The 20525-nt window shown below is 41.9% G+C and overlaps 1 protein-coding gene and 1 non-coding gene across 2 annotated transcripts in view; both read right to left on the reverse strand.

Annotated features, from left to right (window-relative positions):
- Galm (galactose mutarotase) overlaps positions 1-14285 on the reverse strand; it is a 52594-nt gene extending 38309 nt beyond the window's left edge. Inside the window, exons 1-3 of the mRNA XM_042675529.1 lie at positions 14045-14285; positions 6165-6319; positions 792-998 (exon numbers count right to left, since the gene is read on the reverse strand). Coding sequence (XP_042531463.1) covers positions 792-998; positions 6165-6319; positions 14045-14234 — 552 coding nt within the window. The 5' untranslated portion in view covers positions 14235-14285. The remainder of the gene's footprint in view (positions 1-791; positions 999-6164; positions 6320-14044) is intronic.
- A 5057-nt stretch (positions 14286-19342) lies between these two features.
- Positions 19343-19449, reverse strand: LOC122104610. The gene has a single exon (XR_006146962.1). It is a non-coding gene; the product is annotated as a U6 spliceosomal RNA (small nuclear RNA).
- Positions 19450-20525: the final 1076 nt, after the last annotated feature.

Genomic DNA, 20525 nt, shown 5'->3' on the forward strand with positions numbered 1-20525 from the left:
ATTGTATAGTTGGTTTTCAACACAGTGTCTAGTGAGTGCCAGTGCTGCATTTGATCACCCTTTGTTCCTCCATTTCTGTGTCCCCCTCCTTCACACTCCCAAAGACAGACCAATTAACAAACAATACCCCCTAAAAAGAACACAAAAACGGTAACAAAGAAACAAAATCCTCTTGTTCCCATTTCCTGGAGTTCATTTCAATAAATATTATTTTATCTGATCAGATACACATAGGCATTGCATTTTTTTGTGCCAGTCTTGGGGCTTGAACTCAGGGTCTGGGCACTGTCCCTGAGCTTCTTTTACTTAAAGCTAGCACTCTACCACTTTTTCTGTTTATGTAGTACTTAGGAATCGAACCCAGGGCTTCATGCATGCTAGGCAAGCACTCTACCACTGAGCCACATTCCCTGCCACATCTCACCTTTTGAGAGCATTATTTAAAGGTACTAGGCAAGCACATTTCCAAAGATGTAAGGGTGGAAGACACTTTGAATGGCAGTAATTGAGAGAGAGAGAGAGTAGGAGTGCATGAAGGGAAGCAGGTGTAGGCATACTTTGTAATCAGAGGAAAGAGAGTTCTTGAAATAATTACTTATCTGAAGCATATAGGAAAGTCATTTTTTCTAGCAGCACCTTCCTGTACAGTTTCCATTTCTTGTATATTTATTATAATCCAGATCCTCTATTGAGCCATTTTCATGACCTGGGGATAAGCCTGTCACCATACTGGGTCCATCATCCACAAAGCCAGTCAATTACATTAGAAGAGAAGAAACAGGCTCACTTACCTGGCCTGCCAGGTTGAAATAAGAATGGTTGGTCAGATTGACTGGTGTGGTGTGACTAGTCTGTGCTCTGTAGTTGATCACCAGCTCCCCACCATCCAGGGTATATGTCACCCAGACTTTTAACTTGCCAGGGTAGCCTTCCTCACCATCTGGACTGATGCGGGAGAACTGAACCCCATTTGACAGCACCTGAGGAGTCCACAGGACCTAAAACAAAGTGTGCCCAATGAGCATTCGTCACTCCAATTCCAAGCTAAATGCCACACTTCAATATTTAAAGACAACTGATTCCAGAAAGGGAAATGCTTACATAATCACTTTTGACTAATAGTCTGAATTTTTTCCGATCTAAAAACTTTATCTTATACAGGCAAGTGACTTTGGAGAAAAAAAAATTTTTTTAGTTACTTACTTTCATTCCTTACATTCTTTTTGTTGTTTTTGTTTCGTTTTGGCTGGTCCTGGGGCTTGAACCCAGGGCTTATGCACTGTCCGAGCTTCTTTGTGTTGAACACTAGTGCTCTATCACTAGTGCTTTTTCTGAGTAGTTTATTGGAGATAAGAGTCTCATAGACTTTCCTGCCTGGCCTGGCTTTGAACTGCAATCCTTAGATCTCAGCCTCCTAAGTAGTCAGGATTATAGGAGTGAGCCAGCCGTGCTTGGCTTTATTTCTTACACTCATGTCCCCTAATATGCATGGTATGTATGTATATGTATGTACGTATGTGTGTACGTATGCATGCATGCATGCACAGTATTTTCCTCTTGTCTCTCTTTTTTGTGTGTGCGAGTCCTGGAGCTTGAACTCAGGCCTGGGATCCTTTCATTCAAGGCTAGCACTTGAGTAACATCTCTCTCCACTTCCTTTTTTTTTTTTTTTTTTTCTGGTTGATTTGAGATGGACTTTCCTGCTGGGCTGGCTTTGAACTGTGATCCTCATATCTTATCCTCCTGAGTTGCTAGGATTACAGGTGTGAACCACCAGTACCTGGCTGTTGATTTTGGTGCTAGGGATCAAACCCAGGACCCATATAGTAGGCAAGCACGCTATCACTGAGCTATTCCCCTCGACCCCTTCACAAACATTTGTCAAAAACACTCCAAGCTCCTCTTTGTGTAAGAATCCTGAGTTCACAATGGCTTCTCTCAGCTTTGTCCTAGAGGCCCTGAGACCACACTTCTAGAAAAGGGAAAATCAGTGTTCGTCAAGTGAGACAACTGGCTAGAAGCTTCACAGGGAATATCTTATCTTTCTCAGAGCAGACTTAAAGTAGGTTCATTGTCCTCACATGGTCTTGGACATGAATCACCTTGTCAGTAAAGTTTGTTTGAACCAACTGAAATGATCATCTTCATAGGTCAAAACAGTTGAACACTGACAATTTCATAGAGCTCCAACTGGCATTATTACCCCATTCTGTAGGCGAGCAAATTGAGTTCAGTGGAATTAACTTACTATTTCCACTTCCCTCATCCTGGAGGAATGGGATAGAAGCTTATTATACTTTCACATATTTTTGTTTAAATTTATCCACGAAATTTGTGACAGCACTAGGATTCAAACTCAAGTCTGGCTGTCTGTTCCACATCTTAGTTTCAGTAGTAAAAGTTTTATTCAGATTGCTATATTCTTTTCCCTCCCTTCTTCTTTCCCTCCCTTCTCTCTCCATTGGGGATGAACCCAGGTCCTTGAGAATGATCAGCAAGTATTCTGCTACTGAGTCAATATCTCAGATATTCATAGTCAACAGTAGAGCTGAAGCCAAACTGTCATTCTAAATAGAGAAAGGTCCTGTGTTAGAGGAATAGACCTACGAGCCCGGCTGGCAGACTACTTTGATGGATGCTGCATTGGCCCAGCAGGAATGGAGTGTCTGCCTTCCTTCACAGTGAAAGCAGCTGGCACTTGAAACACTTCACTGAGCTTAGTAAAAAATTAATTTTATACCCTAATTGTCTCTTAGAAATGCTGAACTTCAAAGATACTTAACACGGGATGTCTTTAAATGTGAAATTTAAAAAAATGAAAAGAAAAAATAGTTCTCCAAATGGAAAGTTTTAGGACTTTGATATCTGAAATAAAATGTCATATGAAGGATTTTTCTTTTTTTAATATATTTTTTTTTTGGGTCCAGTCCTGGGCCTGAACTCTGGGCCTGGGCGCTGTCCCTCAGCTCTTTAGCTCAAGGCTAGTGCACTACCACTTGAGCCATAGCACCACTTCCGGCTTTTTTTTCTGCTTATATGGTGCTGAGGAATCGAACCCAGGGCCTCAGGCATGCAAGGCAAGCGCTCTACCACTGAGCCACCTTCCCAGCCCTGAAGGATTTTTCTTGATAATATAGTTTCCAAATCTCTGGAAATTTCCCATCTCTAGATTTTCTTGTAGCATTTCTAGTCCTGTCAGATTACTTGACTCTCATCTTAAAAAACAAACAGACAAACAATGTGTGGGATAAATAGAAAAACACATGCCTCCAACTAAATTATTCATTGTTTGTTGAGATTAAATAAAACATAAAACAAAGTTCATCTGATGCTGTTATTATATCAAAACTTATTTACTCAAGCTAGGAGCCAGGGGCTTAGGCCTGTAATCCCAGCTACTCAAGAGGGTGATACCAGAGGGCAGCAGTTTGAAATCAGCCCAGGCAGAAAAATCTGCAGGATTCCATCTCCAATAAACTAGCAAAAGTCTGGCTGGAGGTGTAACACAAGCGATAAGAGCACCAGCCAGGTATACACAAGGTCCTGACTTCAAACTCTAACACTGGCAAAATTAAAAATTAAAAAAAAATTAAAAATACCTTATTACTCAAAAAATTTTAGTGCCTCCATAAAAATAAAATATTTTCCATTCAAATATTGTTTTATCTAGTCTCTAGGTTGCTGCATAGCCATTCTCTCCAATATCCATGAATGGAATAAAATGTTAACTATTCTTCTAGAGCAATTCTCCTCCAGGGCTATTCATTTATTTACACATACCCTCATGGCACACTGTTCACATCTATGTTTGTGCAGCTCACCTGTCATAGTTACCAGTGTATGAGTCCATCTCCCTCACTCCACTGTGGGCCTCAGGAATTTCTAGTCTATGATGCTCCCTGGTTTCCAGAAGGGGCTCACTTGGTATGGATTATGTCCCTCAAAAGTTCATGTACTGGAAACTTAATAAATTCATAGTAATGGTATTTGAAGATGGGACTTTTGGCAGGTCATAAAGTCAAGAGGGCGATACCTCCCTGGGATGGTATTAATGGCTTTAGAAGAAAAGACCCAAGACCCTTGCTTCGTATTGCTCTCTGCTATGTTACAAAGCAGCACAGTCTCTCACCAGAAGCCTGCATCATGCTCTTGGGCTTCCTGGCCTCTAGCACTGTGCGTTAAATTACCTTGTGCAATCATAGGTTACCAAATCTGTATAATCAATTGTAATAATGAATAAACAGACATGTTTATTATTTCATTGTGTTCACAAAGAGAACCCACAGGAAAGAAAAAAATACCACAGTGGGACAGTTGGCTCCACCCAGGACCAAATTGCTCAGGCTGAGGTTTTCTCATGTTCTAGAGATTCTTCAATCTAATAACAGGCAGCCAGGATACTTCCTCTGCCTTTTGCTTTCCATGGTGTGAGGAGTTCCTCACTGAGGAAGAGGAACCGACAGGATAGTCTGGTTCCTCACCTACTGGGTGAGTAGAAAACAGAACATCCATCTGCCTTCAACGGGAGAAGTGGCCACAGACTGAAAAGAAGAAACTGTGGGCCTGCCCACAAGTTCCTGCCTCTGGTAGCTCTAATCTAGCTAATCAGGTAGTGCTAGAACGTATAGGAAAGTTATCTCTGATGTTTTCTCCCTCACAGCTTGAAATGAAATTAGTTAGAGAGTTGTGCCGTTGGGTTAATACACAGACTCCTGAGGGGTCTGGAGGCAGGAGGCCAGGCTTCTGATCTCAGCCAGAAGACAGATTTGATCCATTTGCTTTCTTGGCCTGATGATCTACAGAAAGTGGAAGTAATGGAAGCGTGTATTTAGGAAGGGGGAACTGGGAAGAACCTGAGGTAACTGTGAGGTACAAGGCACGGCAGTGGAAGGGTAGGCCTGGGTGTGGTGCCAAGCTGCATGGGAAGAGGTTTGTAATGGGTTCTGGGTTCCAACAATCAGGGGCACCCACGGCAGCCTTGGAGGTCAATAGCAATTACAGTATAGGGATGGGTTTAGGGCCAAGCTGGCCTGGCTGTCCCACTTCAGAAATGTGTGGCCTTTGTAGAACCTTAGATTGCTCATTTGTTGCTAATGCATGCCCCTAGTAAGGATAAGAGAGGATATATGTGACTATTTCTGTTGTCATTGGTAGGAGTGACCCTAAATGCACACTTCTTCAACTTCCTAATCTCAACCTTTTTTTTTTTTTTGGTTGGTCATGGGGCTTGAACTCTGGGCTTGGGTGCTGTCCCTGTGTTCTTCAGCTCAAGGCGAGCGCTTCACTGCTTGAGCCACAACGCCACTTCCAGTTTCTACTGGTTTATTGGAGATAGGTGTCTCACAGACTTTCCTTCCCGGGCTGGCTTTGAACTGTGATCCTCAGATTTCAGCCTCTTGAGTAGTTAGGATTATAGGTGTGAGCCACCGGCTCCAGGCTCCCTGTCTTTTCTAAGTTAGGGATGATCATTCTTTCATTCAAGTCTTCTCTGCCTATGATAGTAGATGAGTTAGAAAACCATGGGACAAACAGTAGCACATGCCTGTAATCCCAGCTACTGAGAAGGCTGAGATGTGAGAATAGCAGTTTGAAGCCCATCTGGGCAGTAAACTCTGGGAGATTTTTTTCTTTCTTTCTTTTTTGCCAGTCCTGGGTCTTGAATTCAGGGCCTGGGCACTGTCCCTGAGCTTCTTTTGCTTAGAGCTAGCACTCTACCATCTGAGCCACAGTGCCACTTCTGGCTTTTTCTGTTTATGTGATACTGAGGAATTGAACCCTGGGCTTCATGCATGCTAGGAAAGCACTCTACCACTAAGTCCCATCCCTAGCCCCTGTGAGATTCTTATCTTTAATTAAGCAAAAAGCTTATAGTAAAAAAAAAAAAAGTAATGGTACAAGTGGTAGAATGCCAGCTTTGAGTGAAAAAGCTATGATGGAGCACCTTTGCCCTGAGTTCAAGTCCCAGTACCAGCACAAAAACGAAAATGAAAACAAACCATGGGAATAGATGTCATCAAAGTCTGCCTCCCTGAAGGTGGGAGAAGCCTCTTTCCTGGTTCACCCTACCTGGGGTGTGTTCCACAGCCTAGGATTGTGCCTAGCAAACAGACATGTTTGAAGGTACTTTGGCAAGTCTATGGACTCTGTCCGATGCCTCCACTCACCTTGTCAAACCCTCTGAGTCCTCCGTGCAGACTGTTGGGCTCTCTGTTAATGGCCAGGCGATATTCCTTTCCATCCAAGGTGAATGTTCCTTTAGCAATCCGGTTGGCCACCCTCCCAACTACTGCTCCAAAGTAGGGCTGCTTCTGGAGGTATCCTGCAATGGGCAGGGGATGCCAGCACTTTTAGAATTGGAAAAAACAGGGGGGAGGCTCACACTGCTGCTATTGCCCTCTTCTGAAGGAAGCTGTGAGAACGTCAAAGTTGTGTATAGCAGAGTCCTTAGGGTAGCACAGAAAAGCAGTCCTTGTACACACGACCTTTCCCTTTGCCAGAAGTAATTCATGTTCACTATGAACATTTAAAAAAAATTTTATAAACCACAAAGAAATTAAATCCCATTTAATCTCATCATTAACAGGAACCACTGCTAATACTGACTTCCTTCCCTTTTTTTTTTTTGCTGTCCTGGGGCTTGAACTCAGGGCCTAGGATGCTGTCCTTGAGCTTTTCAGCTTAAGGCTAGCATTCTACTTTTGAGTCATAGTGTCACTTCCACTTTTCTTTTTTTTTATTTTTTTTATTGTAAAGATACTATACAGAGGGTTACAGTTACATGAGTAAGGTAATGAGTACACTTCCTATTGAGCATTGTTACCCCCTCCATTGTTTTCCCCCTACCATCCCTTTCCTCCCTACCTTCCCCAAGGTTCTTTTTTTTTTTTTAATTGTGATTAAGTGATTACATAATTTCCCAAATTTCACAGTATTGTGGAATAATGATGCTCATTTAAAGTCACAAGTTCATTCTAACTTTCCTGGAGCAAATTGTCTATCACAGTCTATAACATATAACGGTGTTCACATGTTATACACCATACATGTGATCAGCAGCATGGGGATATTTAGTGTGGTTCGACCAGATGAGTGGGAGTTCTTTGTTTCTTAAGTCCTGTTAGTTTTGTCATATCATGTAACATTTTGGATTTAGCATCCACTTATCAGGGAGACCATGTACCGTTTGTCTCTTTGCTCTTGGCTTACCTCGCTCAACATGATTCCTTCCAACTCCATCCATTTCCCTGTAAATGCTATTATTTTGTCATTTCTAATGGCTGCATAATATTCCATTGTGTATAGATACCACAATTTTTGGATCCATTCATGTGGTGGGGCATCTGGGTTGTTTCCATATCCTAGCTATTGTGAACAGTGCTGCAATAAACATGGAGGTGCACGTGTCCTTGTATATTGGTTCCTGTTGTTCAGAGTAGATGCCTAGAAGTGGTATGACTGGGTCGTAAGGGAGGTCAATCTTTAGCTTTCTAAGGACCCTCCAGACTGCTTTCCAAAGTGGTTGTATAAGTGTACATTCCCACCAGCAGTGTAATAGGGTTCCTCTTTCTCCACATCCCCTCCAGCATTTGTTGTTGGCTGATTTGTGGATGTGGGACATTTTGACTGGGGTAAGGTGGTAGCTCAGGGTTGTCTTTATTTGCATTTCCTTCACCACCAGGGATGATGAACGTTTCCTCATGTGTTTCTTTGCCATTTTTATTTCTTCATCTGAGAAGTCCCTCTTTAGTTCCCTTGCCCATTTAGTAATTGGTTTGTTAGGTTTGGGAGGGATTAGTTTCTTGAGTTCCCTGTATATACAGGATGTTAACCCCTTGTCTGATATATTGCTGGTAAATATTTTTTCCCAATTTCACTTCCGCTTTTCTGGTGGTTAATTAGAGATAAGGGTCTCACGGACTTTCCTGCCTAGATGGGCTTCAAACCGTGATCCTCAGATCTCAGCCTCATCAGGATTGTAAGTGAGAACCTCTGGTGCTCAGCTCCTTCCATCTTTTAGTGTAGGCGTACATGTACTTTTTAAAATGCTGCTTCATAGTCTGATTTTTTAAAACACCGTGCTAGGTATCCACCATATCTACTTTGGATTGGAAGAAAATACAATTCAAATCCAATAATTGAGCCTTTGAACAGCTGGAGAGGCTCTCATGGACACCAAATCAATTAGACCAGTTATAGTCACAGGCTCTCATTACTCAACTGGTTGGGCATAGGTTAAGTATTAATAATTTACTTCTAGATTCACTGACTGGTTCATTCCTTGCCAATTTTTGATGCCATAGAGTCCTGTTTTTGACTATTACCACAGCCCCTGTGAGTTTCTTTTTTGTTTTTTTGTTTGTTTTTTTTTGGGTCCGGTCGTGGGGCCTGAACTCTGGGCCTGGGCACTGTCCCTCAGCTCTTCAGCTCATGGCTAGCGCTCTACCACTTGAGCCACAGCGCTACTTCTGGCTTTTTTTTCTTTTTGCTTATGTGGTGCTGAGGAATCAAACCCAGGGCCTCATACGTGCAAGGCAAGTGCTCTACCAATGAGCCACCTTTCCAGCCCCGCCCCAGTGAGTTTCTAAGGGCTCTGCATTTACTTATTTTAACCTTCAGAACATTTCTCCAAGGTAGATATGAGTATCACCCTATTGTACAAATGCAAAAACTGAAGACAGAAAAGTTAAGCAACTGGCTCCAAAACACTAGTTGATGGTAGACATGGATGTAGACCTGATCACAGACCTGAGTCTACGTTTGTTTTCTTGAGATAAGGCTTCACTATGCAGCTCAGACTGATCTGGAACACGCTGTCCTCCTGCTTGGGCCTCCTGAGTGCTGAGATTACAGGTGTGTGCCACCATGCCTGGCTCTGAGTCTATGGCCTTAAGCATCACATTAGGAACCTGTCATCCCTCACTATCCCTGGGGACTTCCTTTTAATCACAACATCCAAATCTCCAGATGTTCAAGTTCCTCATATAAAATGGTGTAGCATTTGCATATTACCCACACATATCCTTCCACAATACTTTAACTTTTCTGTACATTGTATGTAATACCTAGTACAATATAAATACTATATAATTACACTGCATGATTTAGGAATGACAAGAAAAAAGGCTAAACACACTTAGTATAAATTTAGTAAATTTCCCCTCAAATATTCTTGATCTGTGGTTGGTTGAGTGATGTGAATTCACAAACACTATGGATGGCCAGCTTGGTAAGCTTGTACTTGGTAAGCATAAGGCATCCTGGTTGACTGACCTTCCTACCATCTCCAGGCACAGGCTGGCTGATCTCCGCCAGCTTCCTCCTTTCTCCCCACCTCCTCTTTTGGTGAAGTTGTGGCTTTAAAACCCTGCATACTGGTTAACCAAAAAGAGTCCCATGGGTATAAATGACTGCTTTTCAGACAGAAAAAAAAGAGTGCTATCTTTCCTGCCCACCATTGATACTCTATAACAAAAGCTAGGTTAACAAAAGCCATGCATAACAAACTTATTTGATCATAGTTTTATGTGACCTAGGAACTCATCCATTTACGCTTAGGCTGGATGCAGGATAGACACGTTAGTGTAGTGTCCACTGGCCTGGACTGTGAGTTTCCTATTTTACAATTCCTGCTTTAGCTGGGATGATAGACAGGCACATGCCACTGTGCCCACCTTTTTCTATTGAGATGGGGGTTGTGAACATTGACTTGGAACCTCAGTTTTCCTAATCTCAGTCTCCTATGAAGGTGAATTAACAGGTCTATGCCAATATGCCCAGTTGTTGGTTGAGATGGAGTCTCAGCCTAGCCTTAAACTGGGATCCTCCTGACTTCTATCTCCCAAGTAGTTCGGATCCCAAACTTGAGCCACCAGTACCTGGATCATATATTTTATATATTTTTGTAATGACGGCTGGCTCTCCTAGATGAATTACATCATTTTATACAAAGTAAACAAAGTAAAATAAAAAAAGAAGATATTTGGAGACAAAGGGAAGAAAATAGATCAATTGCTCTCTCTAGAGACATCACATTTGTGTTCAGATATGGTCAGATACATATCAGTCCCTAGGATATTTAACCATCACAATCCATTTGTATTTGCCTAGCAAGTACAAGGCCTTAGAGAGGCGATGAAGGAGGCTGGAATGGTGAGTTGGGGAAGAGACAAAGCAGAGATTTAAGCCAGAAATTTCAATGTTCCCCCAAGGACACACTTAGGCATTTACAATACTGGGCTGCAACTCTTCTTCTTAGTTTTTTTTTAAATTTTTTTATTTTTTGGTCAGGGCTTGGGCATGATCCCTGAACTTTTCTGCTCAAGGCTAGCACTCTAGCACTTTGAGCTACAGCTCCACTTCCAGTTCTTCGGTGGTTAATTGGAGATAAGAGTCTCAAAGACTTTCCTGCCCAGGCTGGCTTTGAATTTCAATCCTCAGATCTCAGCCTCCTGAGTAGCTAGGACTACAGGTGCGAGGCACCAGTGCCCTGCTCTTAACTCAAGTTTTCTAAAAGCACTGCTGTATGTATGTATGTATGTATGCATGCATCTATCTATCTATGAATCTATCTATGGTGGTGTTAAGGATCTAATCCAGGATCCCACACTTGCTAGGCAAATGTTCTACCACTGAGTTATATCTCAGCCTTAAAACATTAATTTATTCTTTCCATAATGGTTCTCATGGCAGTAATAGCTGGCATTTGATAATAATTGGGAAGAAAAATGAAAGAGAAGTAGTCTCACTGACTGCATGGATTGATTGTTTATACCTGTGGCTCATAAGTAAATATTTTCATCACAGGTGTTGAAAGCAGTCCAAATAAGTATAAGAGGGTCACACAGATGAAAAACACTTTTAAAGTAGGAAAAATGCACAGGAGGCATTACTGTGTCACCCCCCCCCCCCCAGCAGGTTGTAATTTCCTCCTTTAGAATGCTATAGAAGAAAGAATTCATTTTCCCAGGGCTATTTTCCAAGCAGTGTATGTAATCTACCTGGGAAACAAGATTGTTCACATCCAAGCCAGCAGTAACAAAAGGACCATGGAGTTATTCATGTTTAGCACTTCCTCCTAACTCAGAAACATTTTGGGGACAAGGTAATCCTTTTCTTGTCAAATCTTATTACTTCATGTTATTTACCTCATTGGTTTATATATGCTTATGTAATCAGACATTTAAAAAGAATATACAATGAAAATGAAGTCTCCTTCCTATACCTAAGGACAGCCAAATACTGTTCTAATTTCTTAATATGGATGTGCGTGTGTGTGTGTGTGTGTGTGTGTGTGTGTGTGTGTGTGTGTGTGTGTGTGTGCTAGTACTGGGGCTTGAACTCAGGGCCTAGGTTTTGTCCTTTAGCTTTTTTTTTGTCAGTCGTGGGGCCTGAAATCTAGGCCTGGGCGCTGTCCCTCAGCTCTTCAGCTCAAGGCTAGAGCTCTACCACTTGAGCCACATGATCGACAAAAAAGAAAAAAAAAGTTTCATCGATTTTCCTGCTCCAGCAGGCTTTGAACTATGATCCTTAGACCTTGGTCTCCTGTGTAGCTAGAATTACAGAAATGAGCCACCAGGGCCTGTGTTAATATGGATTTTCTTTTCTTTTTTTCTTTGTCTGAAACTTGGTATTTGTGGCCATTTTCAGGGCTAGTGCTCAACCAAGTGAGCCACACCACCAATCCCTTAATATGGATTTTCATACACTAGAATTAATCAGAATATTAGCAAAGAGCCATTGCATACTCTCCTAGTGGAGAAAATATGTTCCTGTTATGACATGTGTAAAGTCTTTGTTACCTTTGTTACCAACATTAAAGTTGTCTATAAAAATCTTACACAGCACCTTCAAAAGGGAAATAGGGTTCACTTAGAATAACCTCAAAGATAGCTGAACATATTAGAAAATGTTACTTAATATTCTGAGGACATTTTCCTCTCTTCTTCTCTCTTGAAATAGATTTCTTCGAGCAAGAGTAGGGGTGACATTGTCCAAAAAAAAAATAAAGAAAAAAAATTAGCTTTCTTCCCATTTACGGTAACTCGATTATCTAATTTATGGTCGATGAATAAAAAATGTCCATCCTGATCCAACACCAAAAAGAATACATGAAATGCTTTGACTTGACCTGGCATTGTGTGAAGCTAGGATACTTTCTGATAAGAAAACCCAAGGTAGGTTGGCAATAAGAGAACAACTAGATCATTGTAATCAAAGGGAGCTAATGCCTTTTCTACAGAAATATCTAAAGGATGTTTCTTTTACCGAGACTCCTCCAAGGTTCCCACATTCACAGGTTACTGATTGTGTGAATGCTTTGGGCCTTGGACAGTGGACACTTCTACAAATGGCACCCTCAAGCCTTTCAAGAAACTGCTGCTTGCCAGATGCTGTCTTCTAGAGTCCATGGTGAGGGCAGTGTGCATGTGTCTTTGTAGAGGAGATGGTGACGAGGCAGAGAAGGGAAGAAGGTACCCACACTTTATCATCTCCACTTCTCTCTCTCTGGCTCTGGAATTATAGGCCATACAACCAATTCACCTTTAACTCCGCTGAGCAGTTTTGTACAAATCCAATCATGTCTTTGTCCAAGAAGATAGCTATGCTTGAGGCAGAGGTGAATAATTAGGCCAAATGATTCCAAAGATTTCCCTTTCTTCACGTGCCTGCCCTCCTGCCCTCCTGCCCTTCTGGCTGGAGGCAGGTGGAGTTGTTCTCCAGGTTCTCACACCTTCAGTCCACCAGTCAGTTTCCTGAGCCAGCCTCTTCAATACTTTCTTCTCCCACCTAATCTGTGGGGGCTCCAGAGCAGACAAAGATCCCGAGACAAGGAATAGGTTCCTCAGCAATATTCTCATAGGAAATTTTGCTAAGCACATTGAGAACAAATTTTTCGCCAAGGGGGATGGGGGGAGAGCTCACAACTCTCATAGTGTGTCTGTTGACCCCAAACCATGAGCCAAGTTAAACATCTAAAGAACCATACAGGCAGAAAGCCACACCACAAAGAAAACCTCAAACCTCACATAAAATTTGTCCCCACCCAACCCCTGAACAGAGGCTATTATTGTTTTGCTTTGCCAACTGTCTTTCAGACCTCATTTTCTGTGTAGTTATACTATAATGCCAACTGGTAATATGATATACAAACTGTAATTATAATTATTGGGTTAAAAATTGTCTCTACAGATGAACTGCAAGCTCCACATAGGTGAACCTTGTGTTTTACTGCATGAGTCCACTGAATTATCAGTTTTTAAATGCATGAATCCATAATTCTAATTGCCTAAGGATAGGATGAGGTAAAAGTTCTGAGCCCGATGGAAGCTAAGATCTGAGGATTGTGGTTCAAAGCCAGCCGTGGCAGAAAAGTCTTTGAGGCTCAGATCCAATCACCAGTAGAAAGCCGGAAGTAGAGGTGGCTCAAGTGGTAGAACTTGGAATGGAAAAAGCCAATGAAATGAGGAAGGCCCTGAGTTCAAGCTCCAAGCTCCAGTACACACACACACACACACACACACACACACACACACACACACACACACACACACACACACACACACACACACACACACACACACAGCACAGCCCATCTGGTTAGGAGACCTCTTTCCTGACAGAGCAACTATACACTAGGCACTGTTCTCTCATGGACCAAAGTTCGGAGCCAACGAGGCCACAAAGAGAATCTAAAGAGAAAAGGGAAGTAGGAGACGCAGGTCTTGGGCTTTCCCACTGAGAGCGCGCTGGGGAAAGCCACGCCCACCGTGGCCAGCAGTTCAAAGGTCGCCCGGCAGCCAGGGCTGGAATTCTGCCTCACCGGGGCAAAACCTGAACGGGCAACCAGAGGCCAAGTCGGACAGCTCTGTGTTCCGAGTTTCCCCTCCCAGCCCCAGCCCTCCCCCGCTCTGGATCGCCACACAACCTGTCAGCCGAATCCGCTGCGCTTTCAAGGTGGACGAACCCCAGCTCAGGAGCTCTGCCCCGCCTCGCCCGGCAGGATCCGGCCGGGGGTGAAGGTCGCTGGCAGCCCCGGGCAACCCACCTGCCAACTCGGCGAAGCCGAGCACCACGTCGGAGGCTTTTCCCTGCCTGTCTGGGACCTCCAGGGCTGTGATGGTGCAGCCCCAGGAGATGAGGTCCACTTTGAGCAGATCTGACTGCAGCCGGAACTTCTCCACGGGCCCTGCCCCCGACGGCAGCTCTCCAAACGCCGTCCTGGTCACCGACACCATGCTGCGCGGGGACGGAGCGCCGCAGCGCCGGTGCCTCCAGTTCCAGCGGCCGCGGGAGGACTGGCCGGCGCCTGCCGGGGAGGGGCGGGGCCCGGGCCAGACCCCTCCCCTTCCCGGCTGGGAGTTAGGGGGAAAAAGCCCGCTGTGGCCTCGCTGAATTTTTCCTTTGCCCGACGGGATACGAAGGAAAAAGTTCCAGGCCGGCTTGCAGTTCTTTTCCTTCTGGAACCTGGCTGCAGCGCATGCCGGGAGTAGCAGTCTTTGGGAGGTGCAAGTGCATTTTAGGGTCTGTAAATGCTGGGACTGCTGGGTTCCCCTCCTTTCTCAAGTTGCAATGCATGGGTCCTTAACGTTGGTGGCTGACAGGCCAGAACAGTGCTGGAAAAAGGTGGTGAACAGAATTAGAGATAGGTAGGTAGGCTTGGTAGGTGGGTAGGTAGACAGACAGACAGACACGCATAGATAGATAGATAGATAGATAGATAGATAGATAGATAGATAGATAGATAGATAGATAGATAGATAGATAGATAGATAGATAGATAGATAGATGATAGATAGATGGAAGGAGAGACAGAGACAGACAGAGACAGACAGAGAAAGACAGACAGAGAGAGAATAAGAATTAGGTAGAGATAGACAAATCTTGGGGGCAATTCTTGGTTTGATCCAGAACATAAGAAGCACAGTGGAGGCTGGGAAGGTGGCTCAGTGGTAGGTAGAGTGCTTGCCTTGCATGCATGAAGCCCTGGTTTTGATTCCTCAGCACCACATACACAGAAAAAGCCCTACGTGGCGCTGTGGCTCAAGTGGTAGAGTGCTAGCCTTGAGCTGAAGAGCTGAGGGACAGCGCCCAGGCCCAGAGTTCAAGCTCCAGGACAGACAAAAAAAAAAAAAAAAAAAAGTACAGTGATAGGTAGCTTAGAGAATGAGTAAATCATTGCAGGCCTCTTTGTATACTGACTGACAGAAGATCAATCTGTTTGTCCCTTGGACCTGCCAGCCTGGGGTAGCAGCCTAGGCAGAGATAAGGGATAGGCCTACATTGTAGAGTCATCAGTGAAGGCTTTAGACGTTCTTTTCTTCAGGAAAAAGACCCCCAAAGTTCCTTTAAGAAGGAATTAAAGGAACATGTATTTACTGCTGAGACTATAAAAGGCAGCACTGTTACTTTGCTGTCTCCTTTAGGAGTAATAAAAACTGAGGTTTTTAAATAGTTGTCTTGCTTTAGGATTATTTGGGATTAAAAAAATACCTATCTTTAGTGTCACTTCTGGGAGCCTGTGCTATACAGGAAGCTACATTTTTTTCTTTACCTTCCCTCAGACTATTCATTGTTTGTTTGTTTCAATTCTTTTTGTTCCTTTTTTGGGGTGCCTGTTTTTGTAGAGTTTTATTTAGCTAGTGAGTAACAACCACTTTTCTGGAGGAAATCAATCTACATTTGGAGGAGAGTGAATAAATAATTTTAGCTAAATCTTTTTCATCTAAAATGATTCATATCTATATATACTCTACATAAATTAATTATCCATATTAAATATTAGGTTAGCTATTTTCTGCATTACTCCATCTCAGCATGAAACTTATTTAAAAAAAAACTTTAATGGCACAGGAATGAATTATCTTGACTTTCAGATAATTGGTACTCTGAGAAAATTAAAAATGGATTAATCAAATGCTAATGCCTAAAGATCACACTTTGAAATACATAGTGCTTGATTAATTTCACCATCAATGGTTATTAGTTTTTCCCTCATGTTTTGTAGAGCAAGTTTTTTAATCGCATTATTTTTATTTTTAATATATTTTAATTTTCTTTAATTGTACAAACGAGTTGCCATTTAACAGCAATTTTTTTTCCACTTGCTTTTTTTTAGTTACAACTGGTGTGGCATTACCATCAGAGCCACACCTCCTTTTCTGTTTTTTTTTTTGTTTTTTTTTTAATTATGTTTTTGCTGGCTAATTGAAGATACACATCTCTCTGATTTGTATACCTAGGATGGCTGCAAATCTCAATTCTCACATCCTAGCTAGGATCAGAGCCAGTGGTGCCCTCAGACTATTCTGATACAGATGATCTGGGATCAGATTTAAAGAAATGCTTCTCTAAGGTTTGATGACTCAAAATTTCTGAAATTAGTCTCTGATGGTAGAGACTAAGATAAAACTACTAATGGTTTTGGGTTAAAATATTAGACATCTTTTTATTTCTTTGCTAAATCTGGCGGCTCTGGAAGAATACTGATTCTAGGAAGAAAAATGCTGTTGGAACCTGAAGTTTGATTTTACTCAATCCATCCGCACAGTGGGTCTTTGCCTAGCTCTGTTTTTGGCTTGCTTCCTAGGACTTTCAGATGGCCTCCAGCTAGACTGTGGAGAGTGTGGAAGTATGTCTGTGTTAGGAAATTAGGAGAACTAAGATCCTTTTCCTGTAATCAGATGCTAATGAAACATAATAACTGCCTCTCAACCATTTCTGTGGGTGAAATTTGAAGGAGTATTTAACATTCGTGCCACAAAGCCTCAGTGTTCCCCCAGAAAACTGGGGAACTCTGATAGCAAAGGGAAAAGAGCTTGCAGCAATGCTTCAGTGAAGTACAGCATTTAATAACAAAAAGACCCAAACAGTCAAATGATAAACCACAGCACCTTTGTACAATGAACCGAAAAGTACATAGCGTGTTATTTTACCAGGTCCTCATCAAGGTTGTAAGGCTCATCAGCCCACTTAACATTTGGGCCTGACTCAAACAAGCCCTTTCAGCAATGCTGTGTTAGTAAGGATGTCTTAGAATCTTCACCCTTTATTTCTCAGCCTCCAATGCTCAGTGTTCTACCAAGCTCTGGCTGCCACCAGAAAAAGAAATACATTTGAGTGGCTAGCACCAAGTATTGCAAGGAGAGGATGTCATAATGCTTGATTTAGTTAGAAAATGAAATATACCATGCTGTTTCTTTAAGATGTAAGGAATGCATTTTATTTTTTGTTTTGAAGTATTTAGCATATTGTACCCAACAGTAATACATGGAGTGTCAGCTGTCAGGCAGGAACTTTTGGTTTTCTCTATTCAAATTCATCCTTTTATTTTGCCAGTACTGGAGTTTGAACTCAGGGTTTCATGTTCTTACTTGGCTTTTTCCTGTCAAGGTTAGAGCTTTCCCGCTCAAGTCACACTTCTACTTCTAGCTTTTTTTGTTGCTGCTGTTGATGGGGTAGTGGTGGTAAGGCTTGAACTCAGGGCCTGGGTACTGTCTCTGAGCTCTTTTACTCAAGGCTAGGGCTCTACCACTTTGAGCCACAGTGCCTCTTCTAGTTTTCTACTGGTTAGAGATAAAGAGTTTCCTGCCCAGGCTGCTTTGAACTGCAATCTTCATATCTCAGCCTCCTGAGTAGCTAGGATTACAAGTATGAGCCATTGGTGCCCGGCAGATTATGACTTTTTTTTTTTTTGTAAAAGAGTATTTACTTAATTATTCCTTTAACCAGAAGGGAAAGTGCAGTTGAACAATAAAGCCTGCTTTGCTCAACTGGAGGTTAGCTGCCCCCCCCCGCCCCCCCCCCACACACAAAAAGCCAGGCAGGCCTGCGGTGATCCCACTTCTCAGTGCCACACAGAAATGTAGGGTATGCTGCTCCCAGAACCTCTCAGCCCCTGGAATGCTAGAAATGATTGAAGCACTGTAAGTTTCAGTCCCGTGTAACAGGGCTGTTATACTGAGAAAACTCTCTAAGATATAGGAACAGATGAACTTATAATTCATCTAAAAGACACCTGCCACAGATTCTCTTCTATCCGGTTGATCTATTACTGTGCACCTGTTCCCTTTCTCATTCCTCAGGCTTATTGTCAGTTCTGGCACTCAGTATTCACTGTCTGGAATAGTTCCTTATCTTTCCAGGAGAACAGTTTTGTTTATATTGTTTTCTAAACTATTGGCTCTTTGACTCAATATTTTAACTATATATATATGTATATACACACGTATGTATGTATATATATATATATATGAACCCAAACTCACTATACTTTGTTTAGATTCAAAATACCAGTATCTGGAAGCCAGAATACCTAGGAGAATTCCATCAACTTCAAGAGAGGTAAAATTCTTCATGGTTCAATACAATTTGATTTCATCAACAATTTTGGAGCAGCTGCCAGGAATGCATTATGGGAAGTACGTAAGAAGTTATTTAGGAAAATGGACTACATTTAGCTGTATAGCATATTGTTTATTTGCCAAATATTCACTGAATATGTACCAAGCACTGCATTAAATGCTGATTATACATTAATAAGTAAGGCATGATTTTTTTTTTACCTTCAAGGAGCTTACAATTTAATGTGATATAATTCTCACTTCTATTGTCCATAAAAACTTCAGGAAAATCTTCAAAATTCATTATCTGTCCATATAGCACATATTCAAGTTTGACTCCAAGAATGTCCTTCCTAGGAACTTATTAATAGGCATCCAATCCAGAATTATGTATGACATGTAGCCCTCTTGCCTCTGGGTGTGTGTGTGTGTGTGTGTTGGTCTACAGTTTGAACTCAAAGCCAGCGTTTTCCAATCATGGTTGGTGCTCCATGCCTCCACTTCCAGCTTTTTACTGGTTAATGGGAAATAAAGAGTCTCTTGGATTTGTCTGTGCAGGTTTAGACAGAACCTGATCCTCATGATCCTCATATCTCAGCCATATATATAAACATATATAAATCCGCTTTAATTCTAGAATAGTCTCAGCTGTTCAGTGTATCCTATGCTTTCTGTTGCCTCATAAACCTTTATCTAGTGTTTTAATTTATTTTTGGAATTTTTAAATTATCTTTAAGAAGCTTTTAAAAAGGAGTTGCCATTCAACAAAGCAATTTATGAATATAGTGCATCTTGATCAATGTCATCGCTTTCAACATTCTCACCCACCTCTCCAACCCACCCTTTCCCTCACTTTTCTTAACTTTTAGGTTATGCATTGAATATTTTTGTCATGTAACAAAGCAGCTTATGTGAATAATGCATCTTGATCTGTGGCATCCCTTCAACATCTTCACCTCTTCAGCCCAGCCCTTCCCTTATTTTTCTCAATTCCGTGGTACATGAAAAGTGTCAAACACTGCATGAATTTGTGTGTCATCCTTGTTCAGGGACCATGCTACTCTTCTCTATATCATTCCAATTTTATTATAGCTGCTGCTGAAGTGAGCATTTATCCAATGTTTTTAATATGTGCTGATGATTTATGCTTTAATCAATTATTATTGTGCTGGGAACTAAGCTTTTCATACATCTGAAGAATATAAGTTCTTGGGTGTGTCTCTATATATATGTATATATATATCTAATCATTTCTATGTTTTAGATCTATTCCTTACAATAGCTGTGAAAAACTCTGTTAGCTAAGCAAGAATGTTGTATCTTTCTGAATTTATACCTTTTTTTTTTTTTTTGGTCAGTTGTGGGACTTGAACTCTGGTCTTGGGCACTGGTCTTGGGCACTGTCCCTGTGCTCTTCAGCTCAAGGCGAGCGCTCTACCGCTTGAGCCACAGCGCCATTTCCGGTTTTCTAGTGGTTTTTATTGGAGATAAGTGTCTCATGGACTTTCTGCCCAGGCTGGCTTTGAACCGCAATCCTCAGCTCTCTGCCTCCTGAGTAGCTAGGATTACAGGTGTGAGCCACCGGCGCCCAGCTAATTCTTCACTTTTATAGAGACAATATAGCCACTTGTAGATGTCTTTTGTTACAGCAATACTTTAAGAGCCATAACTCTTTAGTTCCAAATGTTATAAACCACTTCAAACTTGGTTTAGGCTACAGGGGAAATGTATTGGTTAATAGAGTGAAAAGTCTTACTTTTCACTATATACATGGATGGATCAAGGCTAAAATGATATCAGTAGGACTTGGCTTTTCTTACCCACTTTTTCTTTTTTTTGAAGTTGGCCTTATTTTCCCCACTGTACTTTATACTTAATGATTTATAGCATCCCTAGGTTTTTATTACCCTACAGTAGCAATCAGTATGAAAGCATTCCTTACAATATTGGTAGAAGTCCTCTGTTGAATCTCACTGTGCAGATTTAGGGATTCTCTTCTAGACAGATTCCTATTACTTGATAAAGAAAGGCCAGATTGATCCAACAATAAGTAGCTGTCCTTCAATATATTGTGAGTGAAGATAGGTGAAAGGAAAATTCTGGATGCTAGTCTGAGAATGCATGCTGAGCAATAAAAAACAATATACACCCAAGAGAGCAATGGGGGGGGGGGGCTAATTTAGAGAA

This window comes from Dipodomys spectabilis, unplaced genomic scaffold (genome assembly GCF_019054845.1).
Source record: "Dipodomys spectabilis isolate Male_0828 unplaced genomic scaffold, ASM1905484v1 ptg000026l, whole genome shotgun sequence".
In the NCBI taxonomy this organism is placed as follows: Eukaryota; Metazoa; Chordata; class Mammalia; order Rodentia; family Heteromyidae; genus Dipodomys; species Dipodomys spectabilis.